The following is a 21,393-nucleotide window of genomic DNA, read 5'->3' on the forward strand; positions in this document are numbered from 1 at the left end:
TATTTATTTGAACTTTCTAATTTTTCACCAAATGTTTGCAACTTCAAGGCATTTTAAGAGAAACAAGTTACATGAAAGTGATTTTACAGACTAATTAAATTACAACATATTTATAGCTTTCCAAAAAGTTATAAAGACATAGTTTTTCTTTTATAAAAAATAATTAGAAACAGTTATTTGGAATAGTGAAAATACTTGCTTTGTCTCTCACAGTTTAAGAGCTTTATTTCTATTTTTTAGGTTTTTTGAACTTGTTGACTGGAGTAATAAATATAAAGGATTATTTATATATTACCTTAAATTGAAAATTTGACGGATCAAGCGTGTAATAGGTGACTTTCTTATTTTCCTGTTGTGGTTTCGGCCACACTTCACCTTTCGTCGGCGGGTACCGAGGCCCTAGTTTCACACTATATACGCTAGATATCAACATTGCTCCAAAAGATAAAAAAGTTATAAAGTATATAATTAACATTTTGTTAAATGAATAGATGTAACAACAACACTGCCGACTTTTCAATCAATTATACTTAAGTAAATGAAAAACTAATAGTATTAAATATTTATAACGACTTTATAGAATGAGTCCTAGTGATAATCATTCAATCATTGCAAATATTACGGTCTTTAGGTCTTGTGATCGTTGGACATAACTTTTGATTGTCATATTTTTAAATTTGACTACTATTACATAAAATTATTTTTACGATTATATTACAGATGAAAGCTTGTTATTAAAAATAGTACATTACAATACGAGGACGAAAAATTTTTTTCTGACAAGTGTGAGTTTGCAGGCCGAGCCGCAGGCGAGGACTGCAATCACACGAGTCAGAAAAACATTTTTCGTCCGCGTGTTGTATAAAATTTTATATTACGGGGTCGGAAACGGGGGTTTTGCGCACGCGAAGCGTACGTAAAACGTCAATTTACGCACGCCGTGATATAAACTTATTTTTATTTAAATTATGTTTAATTACTTAAGAAAAAAGAGCGTGCCTATATATTTTATAAAAATATTTCTTAGTTACGTGCTACGTTAAAAAATAACTTGCAAGATTTGACCCGAACATACATACATTGCAAGTTAATAATAATTGACCAACTGCGTCTTGAACTCGCATTTCAAGGGGTTCCGTACCATCCAATTTTTATTTTTAGTATCTGTTATTGTTATTATGATGTGACGATTCAAAAGATAAAACTGAAAACGCCAAGAAATAGCAGTTCCTCATATGGCGATCCCGATTTATTTTAAAGTTTATTTTTTTTGTAGTATTTGTTGTTACTATGTATATACTAAAATAAATAAAGCACTTAATATATATTTACTACCAAATTTTACGTGTAAAAAAAGAATAATACACTGGCTATCATTATTAAAATATAAAGAAGTAGAAAGCTTATTAAAACCTATCACTTAGATAAAACATACATCATATAAAACGCACAAACAAACATATGTACGCGCGCGCACACATACAGACACATAAAACACACACTGATACTGTAAGTTCCTAATTTTATATTCATCTAGTACATCACTAACAGGCATAGTTTAATATATTTCTTTTCTTTCTTTCTTAAGTATTCATATTACGATGGAAGAGACTAGTCCCCACGATACAGGGAATCCTAGTGTGGGGTCTAGAGTTCTATAATCCGTAACATACATGCATATGCACTACAAAACTGTGTATCCATAATGTGTAACTATTGTATAAATACTTTGTATATCGTACTACCTTGTAAGTTTGCTTCATGTATGTATTTTTTTTATTTTATTTTATTTATTTTTTATTTTGTGTACAGAAATAAACGTTATTATTATTATTATTACAGTGGCCTCCATTATATTATTGTATATATGTTGTGATTTAAGTGTCTTATCTACTACCGTTCCAGAGATAGAGCCCCGTGATCTGTTTGTCAGCCGGAGACTGAGTAACGGTGTTCCCAGATGCGTTTTTAATTGTTTACCTCATAATCTCATACCTTTTGAGTACGGTACGCCATAAGGATCGGAAATCTAGATTATATTGAAAACTTAAGCTTAATAAGTATGAGATTCTAACGATTCCTATGCGTAACATAGTATATCGTATTCAAAAAATATTAATCTATTTAGGGTTGATTACGAATCTATACAATTTTCTCTTGAGGTCTTATACAAGCTCCATCGTACAAACGTTAGCGCGATTCAGGGAACAGGTAGCGCCATCTAGTTGTTATTTTAATAACAAAACCATCCAAAGAGGTGAAAATGTTTATTTAACAACTAAATTAAGCATATTAAATACGCGTGCTCTTAAAACTTGTATATGTGTATACTTGTATATGTGTGTATATACAGTGAAAAAATAAATTTATATAAACTGGTGCACTATAAAATGTACATAGAAATAATACCTTCGACCAACATTCAAACTTTTAAATACAATTCGGGAAAACAGTAAAAAAAAATGTTCTTAAATATTGTTTTGCGGGACACTCCTTACAACCCGTAATTTTATAATAATCTGTTTATAGGTTGAGATATTCATATGTTTATATGAGTAATTTCGACATATTTTTGTTTAGCTTACAGGTTTATAGGTTAGGGAATAACAGAAGATGAAGTTACGATCATGTACAAATTCCAGTAATTTCTAATCGTGTTGAATTCAGTATATTGTCATTTAAATGTACTCATTTACTTATAATAAAAAGGACTACTCAATAGACTACAGCTTTGTCATGAATTGTTATACAACACAAAATCCGGGTCCGCTGGGCGGGTCCGCGTCGACGCCGCGGCGCAGCATGCGGCACGCGTGCTCCTCCAGGCGGTTGTACGCCTCGGCCGGCGCCGCAATCACGCGGCGGTCTCGGTCCAGCACCGAGTTCCATAGCGTCTCTGCTATAGCGCTCGCTCGAGGCCATACCCTGAACATAAGAAATAATAGGTTAACTTAATCTGCTTTTATTTTTGTTGTCTAAGTCTAACGAACGTACAATGTGTTAAGTAGAAGTAAGTTTATGAAGATGTTTTTAATGTAGATGTATTTTGAAGCGTGTTATTTTAACAGCAGAAATAAAATAGAAATGTTTATACACTTATTACTGTTTCCTCGTATTTATTTAAGTTCGGTATTATATTAATAATTTTATATAAAAAAATCTACAAGTACCTGCTAATAACATTTCTGTCGTCGACCATTTCGCCCCACATGCACGCTTCACCACCGACGATGTTCGAAAGTATAGTTTCATTTTTCATATAGTCGTACACCATTTGTCTGGGATCATATTTATAGAAAGTCGACCATTCGTTACTCAGGTAATCCAGATACCAATTAGACGAGAACAGAACGCGGTGACCGGCTGACAACACCTGTATAATATTAATAAAAAATGGGTATTAGTTCTACATAATTTAGAATGAGTATTCTGATTGATTACTGGGTAATAATCAATACAACTAAAAGGAAGTAAAAACTCAAAAGTATATTTGCATCAATAAAATATATTAACTAATACTAAAATAACAATATTTGAGTATATATCTCATAAATAATATTGATAGCAGCATAACATGATTAGCGTCAAAGTAAACAGCAAAGAACACTTCAATGATAAAATGTTGAAATAGTCATGTTGCAATGTAAATACACTTGTTAAGTAGATAATTACTTATATTGTGAAAATATAGTGCCAGCTTAGTGGCTTGAAACTCCGACTCAATCGGAGGGTTCAAGATTCTCAGAGACGCACCACTTTTTTGCAATCATTTGCTTATTAGAAATTATCATTATCATTTGCTTTAACGGTTAAAGAGGACATCGCGATGAAACCTGCATGCGTTAGGTTTAAGGTGACATAATAACGATTGTCAAATGTTGTTATAATCTTCCAATTTGCATAATATCCCCACGCTGCACTATGGTCTAACTCTAAGCCACTCTCACTCTAAAAGGAGGCCCGAGACCAGCTGTGGAACAGTAATGAGCGGAAGACAAGACCTATATGTTAATATTATCGATAGCCCGGCGGCTCTAGTTTAGGTATACTGCAGCAAAACCGTTAAATATTTTAGAGATTAACTAACCTCAGTCATTTTTTTGGTTGGCTCATATTTCCATACTTGAATTATTGTGTCTTTTGATAAGGTCACATTTTCATCGAATACTTCCTGAAATAATACAAATATTCAACTATGAAAATCTTTTACGTGCTTACAATGAAACAAAACTTTGAAAATCTTTTACGTGCTTGCCTAAGCAAAATTGATCAACAACGTGAACCTACAAATACACTACTTTGTCCATGAACAGGTTTTTATATTAGTAATACCCATAATTTGGGACGTAACAGAATCGATTCATTTTTATTGAGCTTTTAAAGTATCATAATATTATTAAAAAAACTATACGTACTTGCCAAACTATTGGGTTAATGTTTTTATTGAGAAGTGGAATCACATTTCCCATGAAAAGTGCGTGGAGACCCTCCGCAGTCACGTTGTTGTCTCTCATATACTTTATGAGCTCCGGATTTGAATTCCTGGAAATTTAAAATTTCGCAACATGTAAAATTAAATAGAACTCTAACATTTCACCCTTATTTATGATTAATAAGCTTCAGAATAGATTATGATGTCGTAGGACTGTTTTTAGTTTATTTTCTAGAATTAGAATTTTCGTTACCAGCAATCTAAATCCACTTCATCACCGCCGACATGGAGAAACTTATCAGGGAACCACTCGTGTACTTCTTCAAACAAGTCTTTGAGTAGTTTCAGTGCAACATCGCTGAGAGGGTTGATTGGACCCAGGCCAACCACATTTTCCCCCATGTAACATTGCGTCAGGATGCTAGGATATGCCACTCCCCAGGAGCGGGTATGTCCTAAGTGAAACAAATACCATCTAAGCATAGATAGAATACGTAATATACGTAAGCAAGTTACTTAAATGTTCACAAATTGCTAATTCAAATTATACGCAATTTTAAATTAAAATTAATTTACCAGGAACATCGAATTCAGGTACAACGCGTATGCCCCGGATTCTTGCATACTGAACTATCCTCTCGATATCCTCCTTCGTGTACACCATCGAAGAGTGAAATGCACCTTTATCGCTGTAATCATTAAATAGATTCATTAACGTCGTATACTTATATCATTAGAGTCTTATAATTTAATCATAAGTAACCTGAAACTACAGTTATAATACATACATTATTTTTTCTTAGTAATCTTTCAGAAATTTCCTAAAGTGACGTACCTAAGTTCAGGAAATTTTTCACTCTGGTAGGGGAAGCTTTGATCATCGACGATATGCCAGTGGAATACGTTCATTTTGTTCATGGACATTGCGTCCAATGTCTTGAGGATGTTTCCAACAGTAATGTAGTGCCGGGATGTATCGAGAAGCAGTCCTCGGTGAGGGTAAGTAGGAAAGTCGGTAATCTGCGTTTTGTTTACACGAATCTCCTGTTAAATTAAAATTACATAAATTTAAATAATCATGTTATTGTTAAAATAAAGTAGTGTCTGATCTAGAATTCTATTTTGGCTTTGGCTTATGCCAGCTTTGGCCGAATAAAACATCTTCAGCTTCGTCCAAAGGGCGCCGAAGTTTTGATCAGAGCCGAAAATTTCTAAAAAGTCCCAAATTGAATGAACTTCTACGGATGAGCGAAATGCGAGGTAGGTGAAAGCACGCACGTTTAGCTTCCAGAGACATGGTGCTATAACTACATTTACCTAAAGTTTATTTTAAAAAAAGTATTTAACTTTTTGTTTTTAAAAACATTGTGCTTAATATTATTTAGTTCTACCAACTACGAACTTCGGCCGAGAGTTGTGGTGATAGCCGATTAATCGCCATCGGGCTAAAGTCGACCTTTCGTCATTGTAGTGACAATAAACCAAGATTTTTTTATTGTAATTAAAGTAAGTAATATATCTTCTTTATTTAATCTTTAATTTTGAGGGTACGTTACGTTGTAATCTTCGGAAAGATAAAACAGTTGCGCGAACGTTTCCAGTCCTCGTATTATACCCCATATTGAGTCGCTCTCTAGTCTTGATTTTTTGGAAACTTTAAGATGATCTGAAAAACAAAACAAAATATTAATGCATTATTTGGGATTGGTTGTTTAGTATCTGCCCTTTAAATGACATACCTAATGAGCATTCGCACCACAACAAGCCCATCCTTAAGATAATGTGTGTTAATTAACATTTTTTCTATTATTCATAGGATCTAAGTACCTAACTATATCTAACTGGATCTTATATGTAGGTATGTATTAAACTTAGAAGTTACAACATTTTAAGACTTCGTTCACAGTGCGCCCGATCCTTTTGTTACGAATACACGTGTTGTTTACGCGGCCGGCTTATCTCTGATTTTTTATACCCATAAGTACGTCACCTGCATACGCTCGCCTTGCGCTCGCGTAGTGCAATGGTGCAGCGTTAATGCATAGGATAGTGCACCTTATTTAACATGGAGGAAGAGTTATTTCGGGAAGAAGATGTACGGGATTTAGAAGACTCAATCTATTCAAATATTCCCCATGAACATAATAATGCCGCGGAGTCCACTACGTGTTTACAAAACAATTCCTCTCAAGCAGAGGAAATATTGCCGGCAGTGAGTACCGAATCTATTTCTAGACCTAGTAAAAGATTGCGTGATGAAAATGAAGTAGAAACTTGGACTATGGTTGGAAGAAATGGAAAGAGAGCTAACCAGAAAGTCGATTTATATATTAATAGTTCGGAAAAATTGCCTAAGCAGTTCGAGTTTGCTAAAATATTAAAATCTAACAGTATTGAAAAAGTTTGTCGCGTGAAATATGTAAATCCATATAAAATATTTTTGCAATTTGAAAGTGCTGTTAGCGCTGAGAAATTAATTAACTGCAAAGCTATAAGCGACCTAGGATGGAGGTGCCAAAAACCAATGGAAGTTGTTATCTCTTATGGAGTAATTAAAGACGTGGAGTTGGACTTATCAGAAAAAAACATTTTAGAGGTGATTTCAACCGATCGCGATCTCATTGCTGTTAAACGTTTAAAACGCAGAAATAAAAATAGTAATGGATGGGAAGATAGTGAATCAGTACGTCTGGCCTTTAAGGGTTCGTCACTACCAGCTTGGATATATATTTATGGGATGAAGATTCATGTGGAGCCATATGTCTTCCCAGTTACCCAGTGTTCAAGGTGCTGGAGATTTGGTCATGCCTTGCGCGTGTGTCCATCAAAAAAAACGATGTGTCCCAAATGTGGTAAAGGCCACGCTAACTGTGAGACAACGTTATATAAGTGTATCAATTGCACAGGAAATCATTTATCATTAGATAGATCTTGTCCTGCTTTCAAAAAAGAGAAACGCCTCAGGGATTTAATGGCCGAGTATAACTGCTCTTACAAAAAAGCGTTACAAGTATATGTTCCTCCTGACCCTCCTTTAGGAATTGTAGAAAAACATAATTCTGTATTCGCCACAGCTTCTATTGTAAATGAGCCAGTGGATTCACAAAAACATGTTTCTTATGCAAGTGTTGCCAGTACGGCCCCACCTCGAAATAATACTCAAAACACTTTTGATTCTCCAATTCGATCAATGGATGTCTCAAACACAGCGGACGCATGCTTGGAAAAGTCTAAGAAAAAGAAAAATAGGAGAAAGAGACACAGTACACAAGAGGTGCTCGACTGGGATATGTCTTCGGAAGGTGAAGTGATCAGAAACTATGTAGATGAAAATGAAAGCGAGACACAATCAGGAAACGAAACACAAGACGGTAATGAGAAACGTAAGGAGAAAGATAAAAGAGAACAACTCAAGTCGACATTAAGTTTTAAACAGTTATTACGGAAATTGTTTGCAGTGTTCTCTAATTCACAAGACGATTTAAGAAGCAAGATAATACAAGGAGTAGCACTAGTGTCCGAGTGGTTAATGCCAATAATTGGGGAGTATTTTTGGGATCTGCCTTTTAAAAACATATTTAGATTGTAATGGATTTAAGATGTAAACTAAACATCTTCCAGTGGAATGCACAAAGTGTAAAGCCTAAACACGTAGATATTGACCACCTACTTACAAAAGAAAAAATCCATATAGCTGCTTTATGTGAGACATGGTTAAATAAAGACATTAGTCTTAGTTTTAGAGAGTATAACGTCTCTCGTCAGGATAGAGCCGATTCGTATGGGGGGGTTGCTATTATTACACACAAATCAATTAAGTCTAAAATTGTACCTCTCCAATTGTCTAACTCTGGAATTGAAATTATTTGTGTTAGAGTATTTAATTGTCGATTAATTGATTATGTAATATGTATCTATTGTCCACCAGCTATACAAACTTCTCAAAATGATTGGGATGAAATATTTTCCTTTAAACCAAATAGAACGTTAGTTTTAGGCGACGTAAATGGGCATCATTCTAGCTGGTCCTATAAGACTGACTCGAGAGGTAGTATCATCTTTGATTCTATGATGGATTATAATTATATCTCATTGAATGATGGCAGACCGACTAGAGTCAAATATGTAAATGGTGCTTTGCAGGAAACTTCCCCAGACATCTCCGCCGTATCCTGTGATTTGGCATTACATTTGGATTGGAATGTTACAAATGAGTCACTGGGTAGTGACCACTTAATAATTAAGATTAGTATCTCATATAATAACCATGATCCTCATTCTACTAAAAAAAATGTGAGCCGTCACGGGACGCCTGGCAGATGTGAAACATCGACATTATTTTGTAAAAGTAGGTAATATGCAGAAAAAAACATATTAATTTTTTAATGTTCATATTTATAACAAATAAGAAAAAACTTTCGTGCGCTGCACGCCATCAGCTGATTTTGAAATACAATTCTGTCAGTCTTAATAAATTTATTCTCTGAGAAGAATGACATTAAAATTAATTAATAATTTAAAAACATTGTATGCAATGATTTTTATGTGAATTTTAATCTACCAAGATAGTAGATTTTACATTTGCTGGCGCTCAAAACACACCAAATATAAAGTGCTTAATGCACAGATAAATGCATACTTTAATTATAAAAAAATAATTAACTTACTGATGACTTGATGGTGTGTCATAGTGTGATTTTGCTTTCTTTGCAGAAGGCTGATCACTTTCACTCTCTAAATTATCACGGTCAGACATTTTATTATCAGAAAAATAAGCGGGCAATACTTAAAACATACAAAATACGTCAAGTGGTGTAAAACGAGTTAAAACGACTCCAGTCGCTCTCGCGCGGCGTAGTAATACACACGAATGTCACTGAACACGTTAAACGTCATTATTTTGAATTTTAAGCCTCAAAATGCCTTCTTGTGCAATGCATAAATGCAAAAATTATGCTCGAAAAAGAAACAAGATTCATGGAATCACCTATCACACGTAAATGAAGAGAAATTATTAAATTTTGTTTATTTTTCGTGTTCGATCCGCCATGATCCGCCATGAAGACGCAAAATGCATGACCATGCATTTTGCGTCTTTATCACTTTCATTGACAAAAACTTTCATTGATTGAATTGAACTGTCATAGATCAATGAAAAAATTTTCATTGATCTATGACCATAGATCAACAGAACAGAAGTGACATTTTATTGAAGCTCACGATGTTCATACGTGTATGTTATAGTTTAAGATCCCACTGCTTAATTTTTATATTAGTGTGTTTTAGTCAAAATATAACTTTTTATAGTTTATTTTAATAAAATAAAATCGATATATGGGAAATTCTGTATCCTAATCTCTAAATTTTCTTCGATATCTGTGGTAAATAATAAAAAATATTACCATAAAATTTATATAGGATAGTATACGGTATTTTAAAATTTCTTTAATTGAATAAATTAACCTAAACATAATTTAATAAACAATCTTTGTATAGCCAGAAATTAATCCTCAAAAAGACCACGGTAAGATTATATAAAATTCGCATGTCACGATGTTAGTTACTGTACTCCTGCGAAACGCTCTTACTGATTTTCATCAAAATTTATATGCATATTCAGTAAGTCTGAGAATTGGCTACTATCTATCTATTTTTCATATCTCTTAAGTGATAAGGGTTGTTCACCCTTAACATTTTTTTTTTATTTATATGGCAACACAATGTTTGCTGGGTCAGCTAGTACATTTATAAAATGTACACAACTTTGCAATTAATGGTCGTGTGTAAAATAAAACTGAAAATAATAAACATAAATTAGTAACGATACTTCGCCGCCTTGAAATTCAATGAAGCCACAAACGGCTTATTAGTAAGTTTTTTTTGAATTCTTGAGAAATAAAAACATTTTTAGAGAAAATTTACAAATAAATAACTAATACTGCGTAATTTACATAATAGATAAATAATTATTTCAAATATTTTAGGGACATTTTAGCACGGAGACGTGGCAAAACTTTTTTACGCAACTATTTCAATTCTCAAAACTGGGTACATTTTCTTGTTAGGAGTGAGTAATCTTTACTAATATACGATAATAAATATAAACAATTTTTAAATCGTATATTTTAAACCAGTCGATACATCTGTATAGATACATTCTTTCATCAAATTATATATTTATATAATAATAATTTATTTAGTTAAACTGTACTATAACATTTCTACGTAAACGATGTACTAAAACTATTATCGACAGTTCTGGACATTTTTTACCTTCTGTTCCATTATTTCATTGTCTTTGACAAGCATGAGTATCAATGAGAAATATACGTCCATACGTCCCGTTTTTAACGGGACAGTCCCTTTTTTCGATGCTTCGTGCCGTTGTCTCCGAAATGAACCGTTGCCATTGTCAATTAAGTAACAGTAAATATTATAATTGTGAAAAAAACATGGGGTGCTCCATTTATCAGTTTTCATAAAGCGCCCCACATTTTTTGCACAATTATACTATTTACTTTTCCTTAAATGATTCCTAGATTGAAAATTATTTTCTACTTTTTAGTTAATTTTATCATAAAAGCGTGTTTTTTATTATTTCTAACTATATTTTTTCAAGTAAAAAGTATTTGACATAAAAAAATCGATGTCCCGTTTTGACTGAAGTAATCATTGGTCACTATATTCCATGGTCAATATTTACGTTTGCGTACACTTGAAACGCAAGGTCAAACACTAGTTGTCTTTTTTTATCACATTGTTCTAATAGCTCTGTCCCTTATAGAACATTTGTCTATGTAGTTAAAGGTAATCGTCGCCACGCCAGAAATCTTTTTTACGTGCGGCTATAGATGTTTCACATCAAAAAGAAACTTTAAACGAGCGGACTGGGAGGAATATCGTAACTACATTGGCCATAAATTTTCGAGCTTTAATATTACTACTGATGATCCTCAAAAAAGCTACGATTCATTTCTTAGTATAGTAAATGATGCTGCGGATATCAACATACCTTTATATAGAATTAGTCATGATCCTTCTCAACATTTCATCCCTAAGCATTATTGGAATGTCGAATTGTCAAAAGCTGTCGCTGAGCGTCGACTCGCTCTTACTAGTTTTAGAAAGAATCCTATTCCTGATAACCTCGATAAATTGAAAGATAAAATCAGGATTTCTCAGCTACTTATAAGGCGAGCTAAATATAAATCCTTCTCTAATTTTTGTACATCTATTAATGAATCTACCACTGCTCGAGATATGTGGCGGAAGATGAAATGGCTAAAGGGATATCGGTCCCGTAGTAATTATGTTGATGAATCGGTGGCAAATAATCTTATACGTAATCTAACTCCAGATTTTGTATGTTCACGACACCCAATTTTCTTGTCCTGTAATATAAAAGTTGACTCTCCATTCACTATGTGTGAACTTAAGTCTTGTGTTAAAGCAAAAGATACGTCTCCTGGGTCTGATAATATTTCATACTCGATGATCAAACACTTACCAGATAATGCACTTGTCATTTTATTATCCCTTTTTAACTTATTTTATACCCTTAGTTACGTACCTTTTCAATGGCGTCAGATAAGCATCATACCCATTCCAAAACCAGGTCGTGACCCTTTATCTATATCATCTTTACGTCCTATCTCACTCATGTCTTGTTTGTGTAAAATTTTTCATGCCATGTTGAAAAATAGACTTGAGTGGTTTATTGAAAAAAATAACTATTTTTATGAAGAGACGACTGGATTCAGAAAAACCAAATCTTCTTTAGATAATCTCAGTAATTTGGTTAGTAGGATACAGCTAGGTTTCTCGAAAGATGAAATTACTCTTGGTTGCTTTATTGATATAGAAAGTGCCTACAATAATATTGACGTTACGGCTTTACTACTGAATCTAGATCGCTTGGGCGTAGGCTCGAAAGTCTGCAAGTATTTATGGACATTCTTGAAAGAGAGGCATTTAAGTATTAAAGTAGATAACGATATTTTTTCCAGATGTACAGGTCGTGGGATTGCCCAAGGAGATCCGCTAGCTCCCCTGTTATTTAATATTGCAACTATTCATATTTGCAAGGAAATATCTAATGTAATGGTTTCCCAGTATGCTGATGATTTTGTCCTGTATATAACGAGTAAAAATATCAGTAATGCAGTTAATACGCTACAAATAGAACTAAACAAAATATATAATAGGTTTAATGATTTAGGGTTAGAAATATCTACGACCAAAACTAAAATATGTATATTCAAAAAAGGCATTTGTAGACATCCTTTGTCACTGAAGTTAAACAATGATCTAATAAAAGTGGATAATGTTGTTAGATACTTGGGGATGTGGTTGGACCGTTCTCTAAAATTTAATAAGCACATAACTGAACTAATAAATAAATGTTCAAAGTATCTAAATATTTTTAAAGTTTTAGCAGGTTCTGGTTGGGGAGTTCATCCAAAACATTTAAGAAGATTATATACAACAATTATTAGGAGTAGACTTGATTATGGCAGTTTTTTATATAATCATTCTTGTCGAACACACACTGAAAAACTAGATAAAATCCAAAATCAGGCACTCAGAGTTGTAGGGGGATTTATTAAATCTACTCCTATACATGTAATGGAATGTGAACTCGGTCTCCCTCCACTGTTTATACGAAGAACATACTTATGTGGAAAATTTCTATTAAAAGCTAAGTCTAGGGCTAACAATATAACAACTAAATTATTAAGCCAATTATTGCAACATAAAGACAATAGATATTGGAGGAACAAAAAGAAACCTCTTCTTTTGACTGAGTATGAATACCTATCGGATGTTTCCATTCACAGCAGTTATCAATTAGAAGCATTCGCAATGAACACCTGGGTCAGTAGTATAGAATTAGGTAACATTATTAATTCGAATATACCAAGTATATCCAAAGCCAAACGATATTATGATAATTTTAATTTGAAAACAATTTGCTTAGATCTCATAAATCGGCAATATAAAAACTTTTACCAACTATATACGGATGGTTCCAAAGAAAGAGACGGTATCGGGGCCGCGGTTTATGATCCGCAATGTAATCTTAACCTACAATTTAAAATAAACTCTAACGTATGCATCATGGAAGCAGAGTTGTTTGCGATTAATGAAGCTCTTTCGTACGCTGCATCCTTACAACAAGATTCCATAGTCATTTTTACTGATTCGAGAAGTGCGCTCCAGCACCTGGCTCGGTGCACCTCAGGGATTCGAGGAACACCGACAGCCTACACCATACTGGACACTATTCTTGGGTTGACATCTAGATCCAAATGTGTGAAATTGCAATGGATACCATCTCATTGTGGGTTAGAATATAATGAAATAGTGGATAGTTTAGCTAGACAGGCTGTTACTGATGGCATTTCATGCCACATGTTTCCTTTTTTTTCTGATTGCATTTATTTATTAAAAAAACAATGCTATAATATATGGCAAGAATATTTTGATCTTCGCTCAAAAGAAAAGGGTATTTGGTACAAGACTGTTCAGCCACATCCTCCTGTATCCCCATGGTTCGATAATGTTAATCTATCAAGAAAGGACACAGTAACGATTATGAAGCTTCGTTCTGGACATATTCCATCAAGAAAGTTTGCATACCTAATGAGGAAAGTCTCATCACCAAACTGCGACCATTGCGGTGTACCAGAGGACTTAATGCACGTCTTGTTGGAATGTGTCCGTAACGCCGCCTTCCGTACAGAAAAGTGTCAGTATATTTTAAAAGACTTTGCTGATTGTAATATTATTTTGGCCAATCCCCATTCTCAAAGTATAAAATTGTTAATCAAACTATACGAATTGTCAAATTTGTCAGGTTAAGTTTTTTAGATGTTATTTTGTTCGTAACTACTTTGTAATCATACTACGGAGTGACATAATCGCTACGCGATTAAGCTCCTTAATAAAGAGAAAAAAAAAAAAAAAAAAAAAAAGACTTCGTTATAAGCAAAGATAGCTTGGATACGTAAAATAATTTATGTATTAGTCTACAACAAATGATAAGTAATTTACTTAAAACCTTATATTATGCACCTACGACATGCGACATATATTTATCGGTCATTTTTGCAATGTGTGATATGTGTAACGAACTGAATAGGTACCATAAGTAAATACTATTATTAATAGGTGTTAAAGCCATTACAGTTAGGTAATTACTTTTTATTTATAGAAATAGGTTATTTACTGTCTTGCTTATTGTCATTGTTAAAAGATAAAATCCTGTCGTTGACCTCAATACGCATTATCAGAATTACAATACATACCAAGTGGCAATAAATATTTATCATAACAGATTTTTCCTTTAACAGGGAAAACCAGTTAGAGAAATAGGTATAATATTGCTCATGTAAACTAATAACTAGAATCAAAATTATGATTAGCTACTGCCTGCGTAACAGAGAACTATAAAAATGTATTAAGTATACGGTATATGTATTACGGTTTAGGAGATAGAGCCATGTGACAGATGGACAGACAGTGGAGGCTTAGTAATAGGGTTCCGTTTTTACCCTTTGTGTACGGAACCCTAAAAAGTCTCGATAAAATGCAGTGGTAATCTGATTATTTGATGACTTACATTGTTCATCCATTCCGAACGAAGGATATTCCTCGCATGGCGCCTTAAGTTCTACTTGCAGCTCTGCCAACACACCCTTATAACGGTCATCCTGCTGTACAGTGCCGTTGACAACGATTCTGTGGTTCTTCCTCGACCTGATTCTTCTGTTTCTTGAATGAACGCCATTTTTGTGTGTTACAATATATGAGTATCTTTCAATTGCATTGGATAGGATCTCGCATTCCTTATTTGTTATCTGAAAAATAGTTAAATAGCAATCATTTATATGTAGTGGTTATCCATTTAACCAATGGAATGAATGCTAAAAAATTCAGGGCATTTTTTAATGGGGTAATGGGTGTGGGTGCCGAGTAAGTACCTAAGTGTGGAGAATAGTAAAAAGTTCTAAAAGGGGTCTCGTAGGTGATTTTGTTGAAACCTTAAACTGTGTAAGTACCTTAATAGATATATAAATTATAAAATTATTACAAAAACAAAAAAGCCCGACGTCTTAATAAATAGCAACCGGAGTCCAACCCACAGGCCCCTGTCGAGCTCTGCTCTGGGGAAGTAATTTAAGCCATATATGCCGCCGCCCTTCCCGGGGTTACCTACTGGTCGTTTCGAGTTCCACTTTTTGCTCCCGTATCCCCGGAAACCCCATTTTAGTCGCCTCTTACGACAGGCAGGTGATACCGTAGCCCTATTCTAGTCCCGGCACTACAGAGATAAAGTACGATTTAGACCTATCCAACGTTACATAATATGTTAAAAGCCGTGAAATAAACTTTGCTGCAGGGCGTGCAAGAAATTGGACATGTACAAAAAATTACCTACCCTCCGAATTCGAGTTAAAAATTAAAATCTGCTTCCGAACCGACACTCGAACGTATCCATTTCTACAATAAGTACTAAATTTTAAGTTATCTAATTTTCGAGACTGTATTCCCCGCCTTTTAATATTTCACGAATATTTTCTTTTAATTGTAACAGCCATGACATTTTTGTAGAATAGGTATAATATTATACCACAGATATGTACGTATTATAATTGCGAATATCATAAAAAACCTAATCGGAACATTTTAGGCAAAAGTTTATTCATTATTTCAATCATGCATAGGCTTTTTTTTTTAAAGTACAAACAATTATAATGAAATCAAGTTGAGTAGGAAACTAAGGGAGTCCCTGTAGTTCCGGGACTAGAATAGGGCTACGGTATCTCCTGCCTGTCGTAAGAGGCGACTAAAAAGTGGCTTCCGGGGTTGCGGGCGGCAAGAGTGGGAGCTCGAACCGCCCGGCCAGCGGCCCCGGGAAGGACGACGGTATGTGTGGTCGCATACCGTCGTATACGCCAGATGGTGTGGCGAGCGTCAAGCTCACCTGGGCGGAGCCCAACGGGGCAACGCGCTAAGAGGACTCCGGTTGCGTTCCTTTGGAGATCCCGGAGCCCTCAACGCAGCGCAGAGGACGGCCACCGGGGGGGGTTTTAGTGCGGTAAAAATCCCACATAACTCGGCGTCGTTCCCACGTTGTCGGGTACCTTTTGAAGGTTTCCCTCTCGACAAAAAAAAAAAAAAAGGAAACTAAGGGAGTTCCCATCCAAAAATTGATTTTTAATTTGTTTGTTTACACTTTTAAAATTATTCTGAAATCATGTAAAGTTAGAAACAAATAATACAAGTAATATCCCAAACCAAATAAAAGAAACCACATTTTTTCGTTAATATTAATATAAGTAATAAACATAGTTATATATCAAAATAAAAATTATTTTTCCAAACGAAACGTAAGAATTATAAAAAATCAATAATTGTAACAACGAATCACTCAAACCAATCATGGTAAGAATCAAGATTGTTCGGTTCTTTTTTATATGAACGCTTATTTATTATTGTTATGTTACCTTAATTTTAAAGTTCGACGGGTCAAATGTGTAATACGCATCTTCCTTATTTTCTTGTTGCGGTTTTGGCCACACTTCTCCTTTCGTCGGTGGATACTTAGGCCCAGGGTTCACAATATATAGTCCAGATACCAATATTGCTCCAAAAGATAGAAAAGGTATCAAATATCTAATAATCATTTTGTAACAATAAATTATAATTGTAACAATAAATATATAATACGGTTGACTGTTCGACTGTCAATACTTAACTAAAGAAAGACCTAGTAGTATTTTATATTTGTAATGCTTTCATGCGTGATCATGATAATCATTGCAAGTATTATGTTAATTGTTTGTACATTTAAATATTGATAACCTTTAGGTCTATCATCTACTATTATAATAGGAAGTTTCTTTGGTTCATACGTAATATACTTATTGTATCACTGCGTTGCCTACATTTCGTTAAATAATTTCTTTAAAAATGTCTTTATTTACTGAATTAATATTCTTTTTACTTTTAAGCCTTTAACGAAGACCGGTGATCTGTGGCATTAAATATACCTCGTTGTCATTGAAAGTGTAAATTTCGGACAGCTTCCAATTAGTTAAAAACTTGGAGCACAGAGTACCTTTCATATCTTATTTCATAGTTTATTATCATTTTATATTAATTGATATTGTAATAATAGTAGTTTTGATTTTTAATAAGCTTGATAAATAAATAAGTAATAAAATATTGTATAAACCACTTAGAGCATCTACCTACTGCGTAAAACACGTTTATAGTGTGGTACCGCAGATACAAATAAGTGGACGAAAATGTTACAATAATGTTAAAATTATTAATTTTATTAACCAGATTTAAACTTGGCAATAATACTACACAAGTGAAAAGTTTTAATCGTAATACTTTTATGGCTTCTTTAACAGAAAAAAACAACACCAGCATACAACGTAAGCCTTTTCGGAACATATTTAGTATTATGTTAATAATCTGTGTAAATATCATTTTAGGATGACTGTCGTCTCACTCGTCTGTCAATGTCAATTTATCGCTGATATAGTGATAAATGTCAATTTAATGAAATTGGTTTTTGGTGAAATTTACAATTACCATTTTGTTTTAACTGTATTACTTGAAGATTTATTTCAACTTTGATGTAGTTGAAGTTATATTTACAATATTCTTGTAGTCCTCGTTATTCAAATTATTACAAACTCGGAAAATACTTTGGCATCCCATAATGGTTAAACTTTTGTGGCCAATTATTGTGAGTATTGTGACCCTGTCTTTGGTTGGAATATTATGCGCCGCATCTCCACTAGACGAGGAGGTCGGTGTCGGCAGATATACGATAGAAGGTCGCGTGTTCCCAAGTGACGAAGAAGAGTCAGACCATTGGCAAGTCGACACTAGAATTCACGTGAACGGCGGAGAGTACATCGGTTTCATAAAAGAGGATGGTTCGTTCACAATCTTCAATGTACCCACAGGGTCTTACGTCGTCGAGGTGATTCATCCGGACTATTTGTATGAGCCAGTGAGAGTGGAAATCAATTCCAAAGGCAAGTTCAGGGCCCGAAAAGTCAATTATGTCCAGACTTCGCAAGTCGTGCAAGTTCCTTACCCGCTGCGGATGAAGGTGTCTACTAAGATCAAATACTTCCAAGTTCGTGAGCAGTTGCGTATCACCGACTTCCTGTTTAACCCCATGGTCATCATGATGGTGCTACCACTACTACTCATTATGGTTCTGCCAAAGATGATGAATGATCCAGAAACAAAAGAAGATTTGAAGCAAATTTCTAACATGACTAAAATGTCAGAAATTCCCGAGATGTCTGAAATGTTCACTAAACTTTTCAACAGAGGTGCAAAGCCGAAGACTGTCACCAAAGCGAAACAACAACAAATCAAGAAACGGCAATAAATGTTACTTAGCTAAATAAGTATCTGTAATTTATATGCTTTAGAATAATTAGGTATTATTGAAGGTGTAATATAAATATTATCTGAATTTGTTTTTTCTTATAATCCTGTTTATGAAATTTATATAGAAATTCTTTTCAAAACTTAATTTTCAAGCAATCTCATCCAAATTATTGTGTATTAATGAGGGCAATAAAGAAAAATAATCAACATAAAAATATTGCATTTCTAACGATTGTTGTTTAAATTATGAGAAAACAACTTTTGCAATAGCCCAATGCTGTGAAAGAGCAGATTTAACTATAATTTTAATTTAGATTACCTAACATCTTTGATGTAATGCTTTTTTTGGAACATTTTTCTTACACACTTACTAAGAAATGTCTAAACATTTCTTGATCTAAATCATGACTCAAGTTTTGGAGCAGGAAGTCAATGTTGCTGTGCTATTATCAATCTTTAAACTTGCCTTATTTTTTTTTGTTAATTATGAAAAAATATATATTTTCCAAAGAAAAAAAAAATATTTTTGTCTTCTAATCTTCAAAACAGCTAGACCGATTTTGGAGGGCCTTTAACTAGCTTTTAGCTAATGTTACAGGAAGTAATTTTACAAAAAATATTAGTTTTGTGCAAAAATTTTAAACCGATGATATCTCCAGAGAATATACACTTATACATATGTAAAACTGTGGAACACAGCTAGTATAAATATAAGCCATCAGAAAACTTGGATTGAAATAAAACACATTTTCGAAAGGGTTGTTTTTATTTGGATATAAATCTGCAGAGAGTTAATAATTATATTTTACCACTCTTCTACACTAATCATTTCCAAGCTGCATCACAACTTAGACTATTAGAATATTACACACAAATACAAGATAATTTATTATAAAAAGTAAAAAAATATCAGTCATTGGTAAATTTGGACGGAAACTAATTAAGTAACTTGCTTAAAACTTCTATGAGATTCATTATTACAGCAGCCATTTATTCATACACTTTCGGGTTCCTAGGCTTTAGGACGGTAAATTTTCAATTTTGTATGTGTATTCTGGCGAATTCTGATTACATTGATCATAACATATACAGATAATCAATGATATGTGCACAATATGCATCATTTATAGATGTACATTTTACTACTAGTCTGTATTATTGGTTGGTTTCAAGTCCCAGAATCGCATGTAGTTATTTATGAAACAAATTCGCCAGTTTAAGATCTAGAATTCCAAAAATAATTAAATAACAGTATGTTCAGCATACATTTGTTACGAGATTACTTTAGCAGTTCCTTTGAACATAAAGACGTGTACATAATGTTATCTTAAAACATTCTTGTTAACATTCACACCATGCCATACACATTTTGTTGTAAATAAAATATAATTTGTAAGATAATGTTACATATTTCAATTCCTTTATATTGTCATTAGCTTATAAGGCATACCTAATCATTGACATTGTTTTATGTATTGCAATTGTTAACTTAATGAAATATTTTTTTACATACAAATTACTTATACTACAAACTCTATTCTAAATTTATTTACACATTTAGAATTATTTTTCCGATTGCCTTCTATACATGATATACTTTTTTACTTTCTTTCAGGCAAGGATGCATTCTATGCTACTGTTATATGAGATTTTATTGACAATTCACATTCGATATGTTACATAATATCATGAAATGGTTACAAATATGTAATAGTGAATGAAGCATAGATGACACAGCACCCAGATATTGAACAATAACTTGATATTTACGATAAATGTATCTTGGAGGAGACTATAGGAAACCTGTCACATTGGTAGCATCATATTACGTCACATTTAGGAGATTCTTATCCATTACAACATAATAATAATACATAAGATAATAGGCGATAGAACAGAAATAAGCAGAGATAAATCTGTGTAATCTTAAATAATATGTTTCCTTGGTGTTATTGATGGCATGTACGGTACGGTACGGTTTCGTTTTTTAACTGTAAGATTTATGTTCATTTTTAGAATTTCAGTGATGCCACCAATGCAAAAGGAACTTAAAAACGTAATAAAAATACTTGTAATAAAAGATACGTAAAAACTTTTAACGAAACATAAGGTATTTTAAACAGCAGCTGCAATTCTTAAAATAATAAATAAAACATTAAATGGTTAAAACACGCATTACGCGTGCAAGTAGATTGAAAGACAATAATAATTTTAATGAAATTAAGTAGTAAACAAAAATATATTTTACGGATTTGGTAATATAATATATAAATACATTAAATAATATTTTATGATTAAAGCACTTTAAAGTACAGTATTTTATGGCAGTAATAAGATTTAATAAATTACTCGGTGAAGTGAGTACAACCTAATAATTTATTATTGAACATAATTAATCATGTAAATAAATTGTATATTTTGTAAATTTCAGTCTAAAGAAAAAAAGGAATGTTGGGGATTGTACAAAAAATAAGTATTTCAAGCAGAATTATTTTGTTTACCATTTTATGCAGTGACTATGGTAAGGATAAGGC

The 21,393-nt window shown here is 33.3% G+C and overlaps 2 protein-coding genes across 2 annotated transcripts; one reads left to right on the forward strand and one right to left on the reverse strand.

Annotated features, from left to right (window-relative positions):
• Window positions 1-2,348: 2,348 nt before the first annotated feature.
• LOC140752116 (beta-hexosaminidase subunit beta-like) lies at window positions 2,349-17,493 on the reverse strand. The gene is made up of 10 exons (XM_073086295.1): window positions 16,942-17,493; window positions 15,054-15,291; window positions 5,989-6,098; window positions 5,268-5,476; window positions 5,009-5,121; window positions 4,686-4,887; window positions 4,416-4,542; window positions 4,088-4,171; window positions 3,171-3,373; window positions 2,349-2,925 (listed from the first exon to the last, which is right to left on the reverse strand). The coding sequence occupies exons 1-10, from the start codon at window positions 17,119-17,121 to the stop codon at window positions 2,745-2,747; spliced, it is 1,647 nt and encodes a 548-aa protein (XP_072942396.1). The 5' UTR covers window positions 17,122-17,493; the 3' UTR covers window positions 2,349-2,744.
• Window positions 17,494-17,959: 466 nt separating this feature from the next.
• Window positions 17,960-18,944, forward strand: EMC7 (ER membrane protein complex subunit 7). The gene has a single exon (XM_073086304.1). The coding sequence runs from the start codon at window positions 18,171-18,173 to the stop codon at window positions 18,855-18,857; it is 687 nt and encodes a 228-aa protein (XP_072942405.1). The 5' UTR covers window positions 17,960-18,170; the 3' UTR covers window positions 18,858-18,944.
• Window positions 18,945-21,393: the final 2,449 nt, after the last annotated feature.

This window comes from Epargyreus clarus, unplaced genomic scaffold, assembly GCF_041222505.1.
Source record: "Epargyreus clarus isolate Ecla_fem2 unplaced genomic scaffold, WU_Ecla_fem_2.2 ptg000024l, whole genome shotgun sequence".
Taxonomy (NCBI): domain Eukaryota; kingdom Metazoa; phylum Arthropoda; class Insecta; order Lepidoptera; family Hesperiidae; genus Epargyreus; species Epargyreus clarus.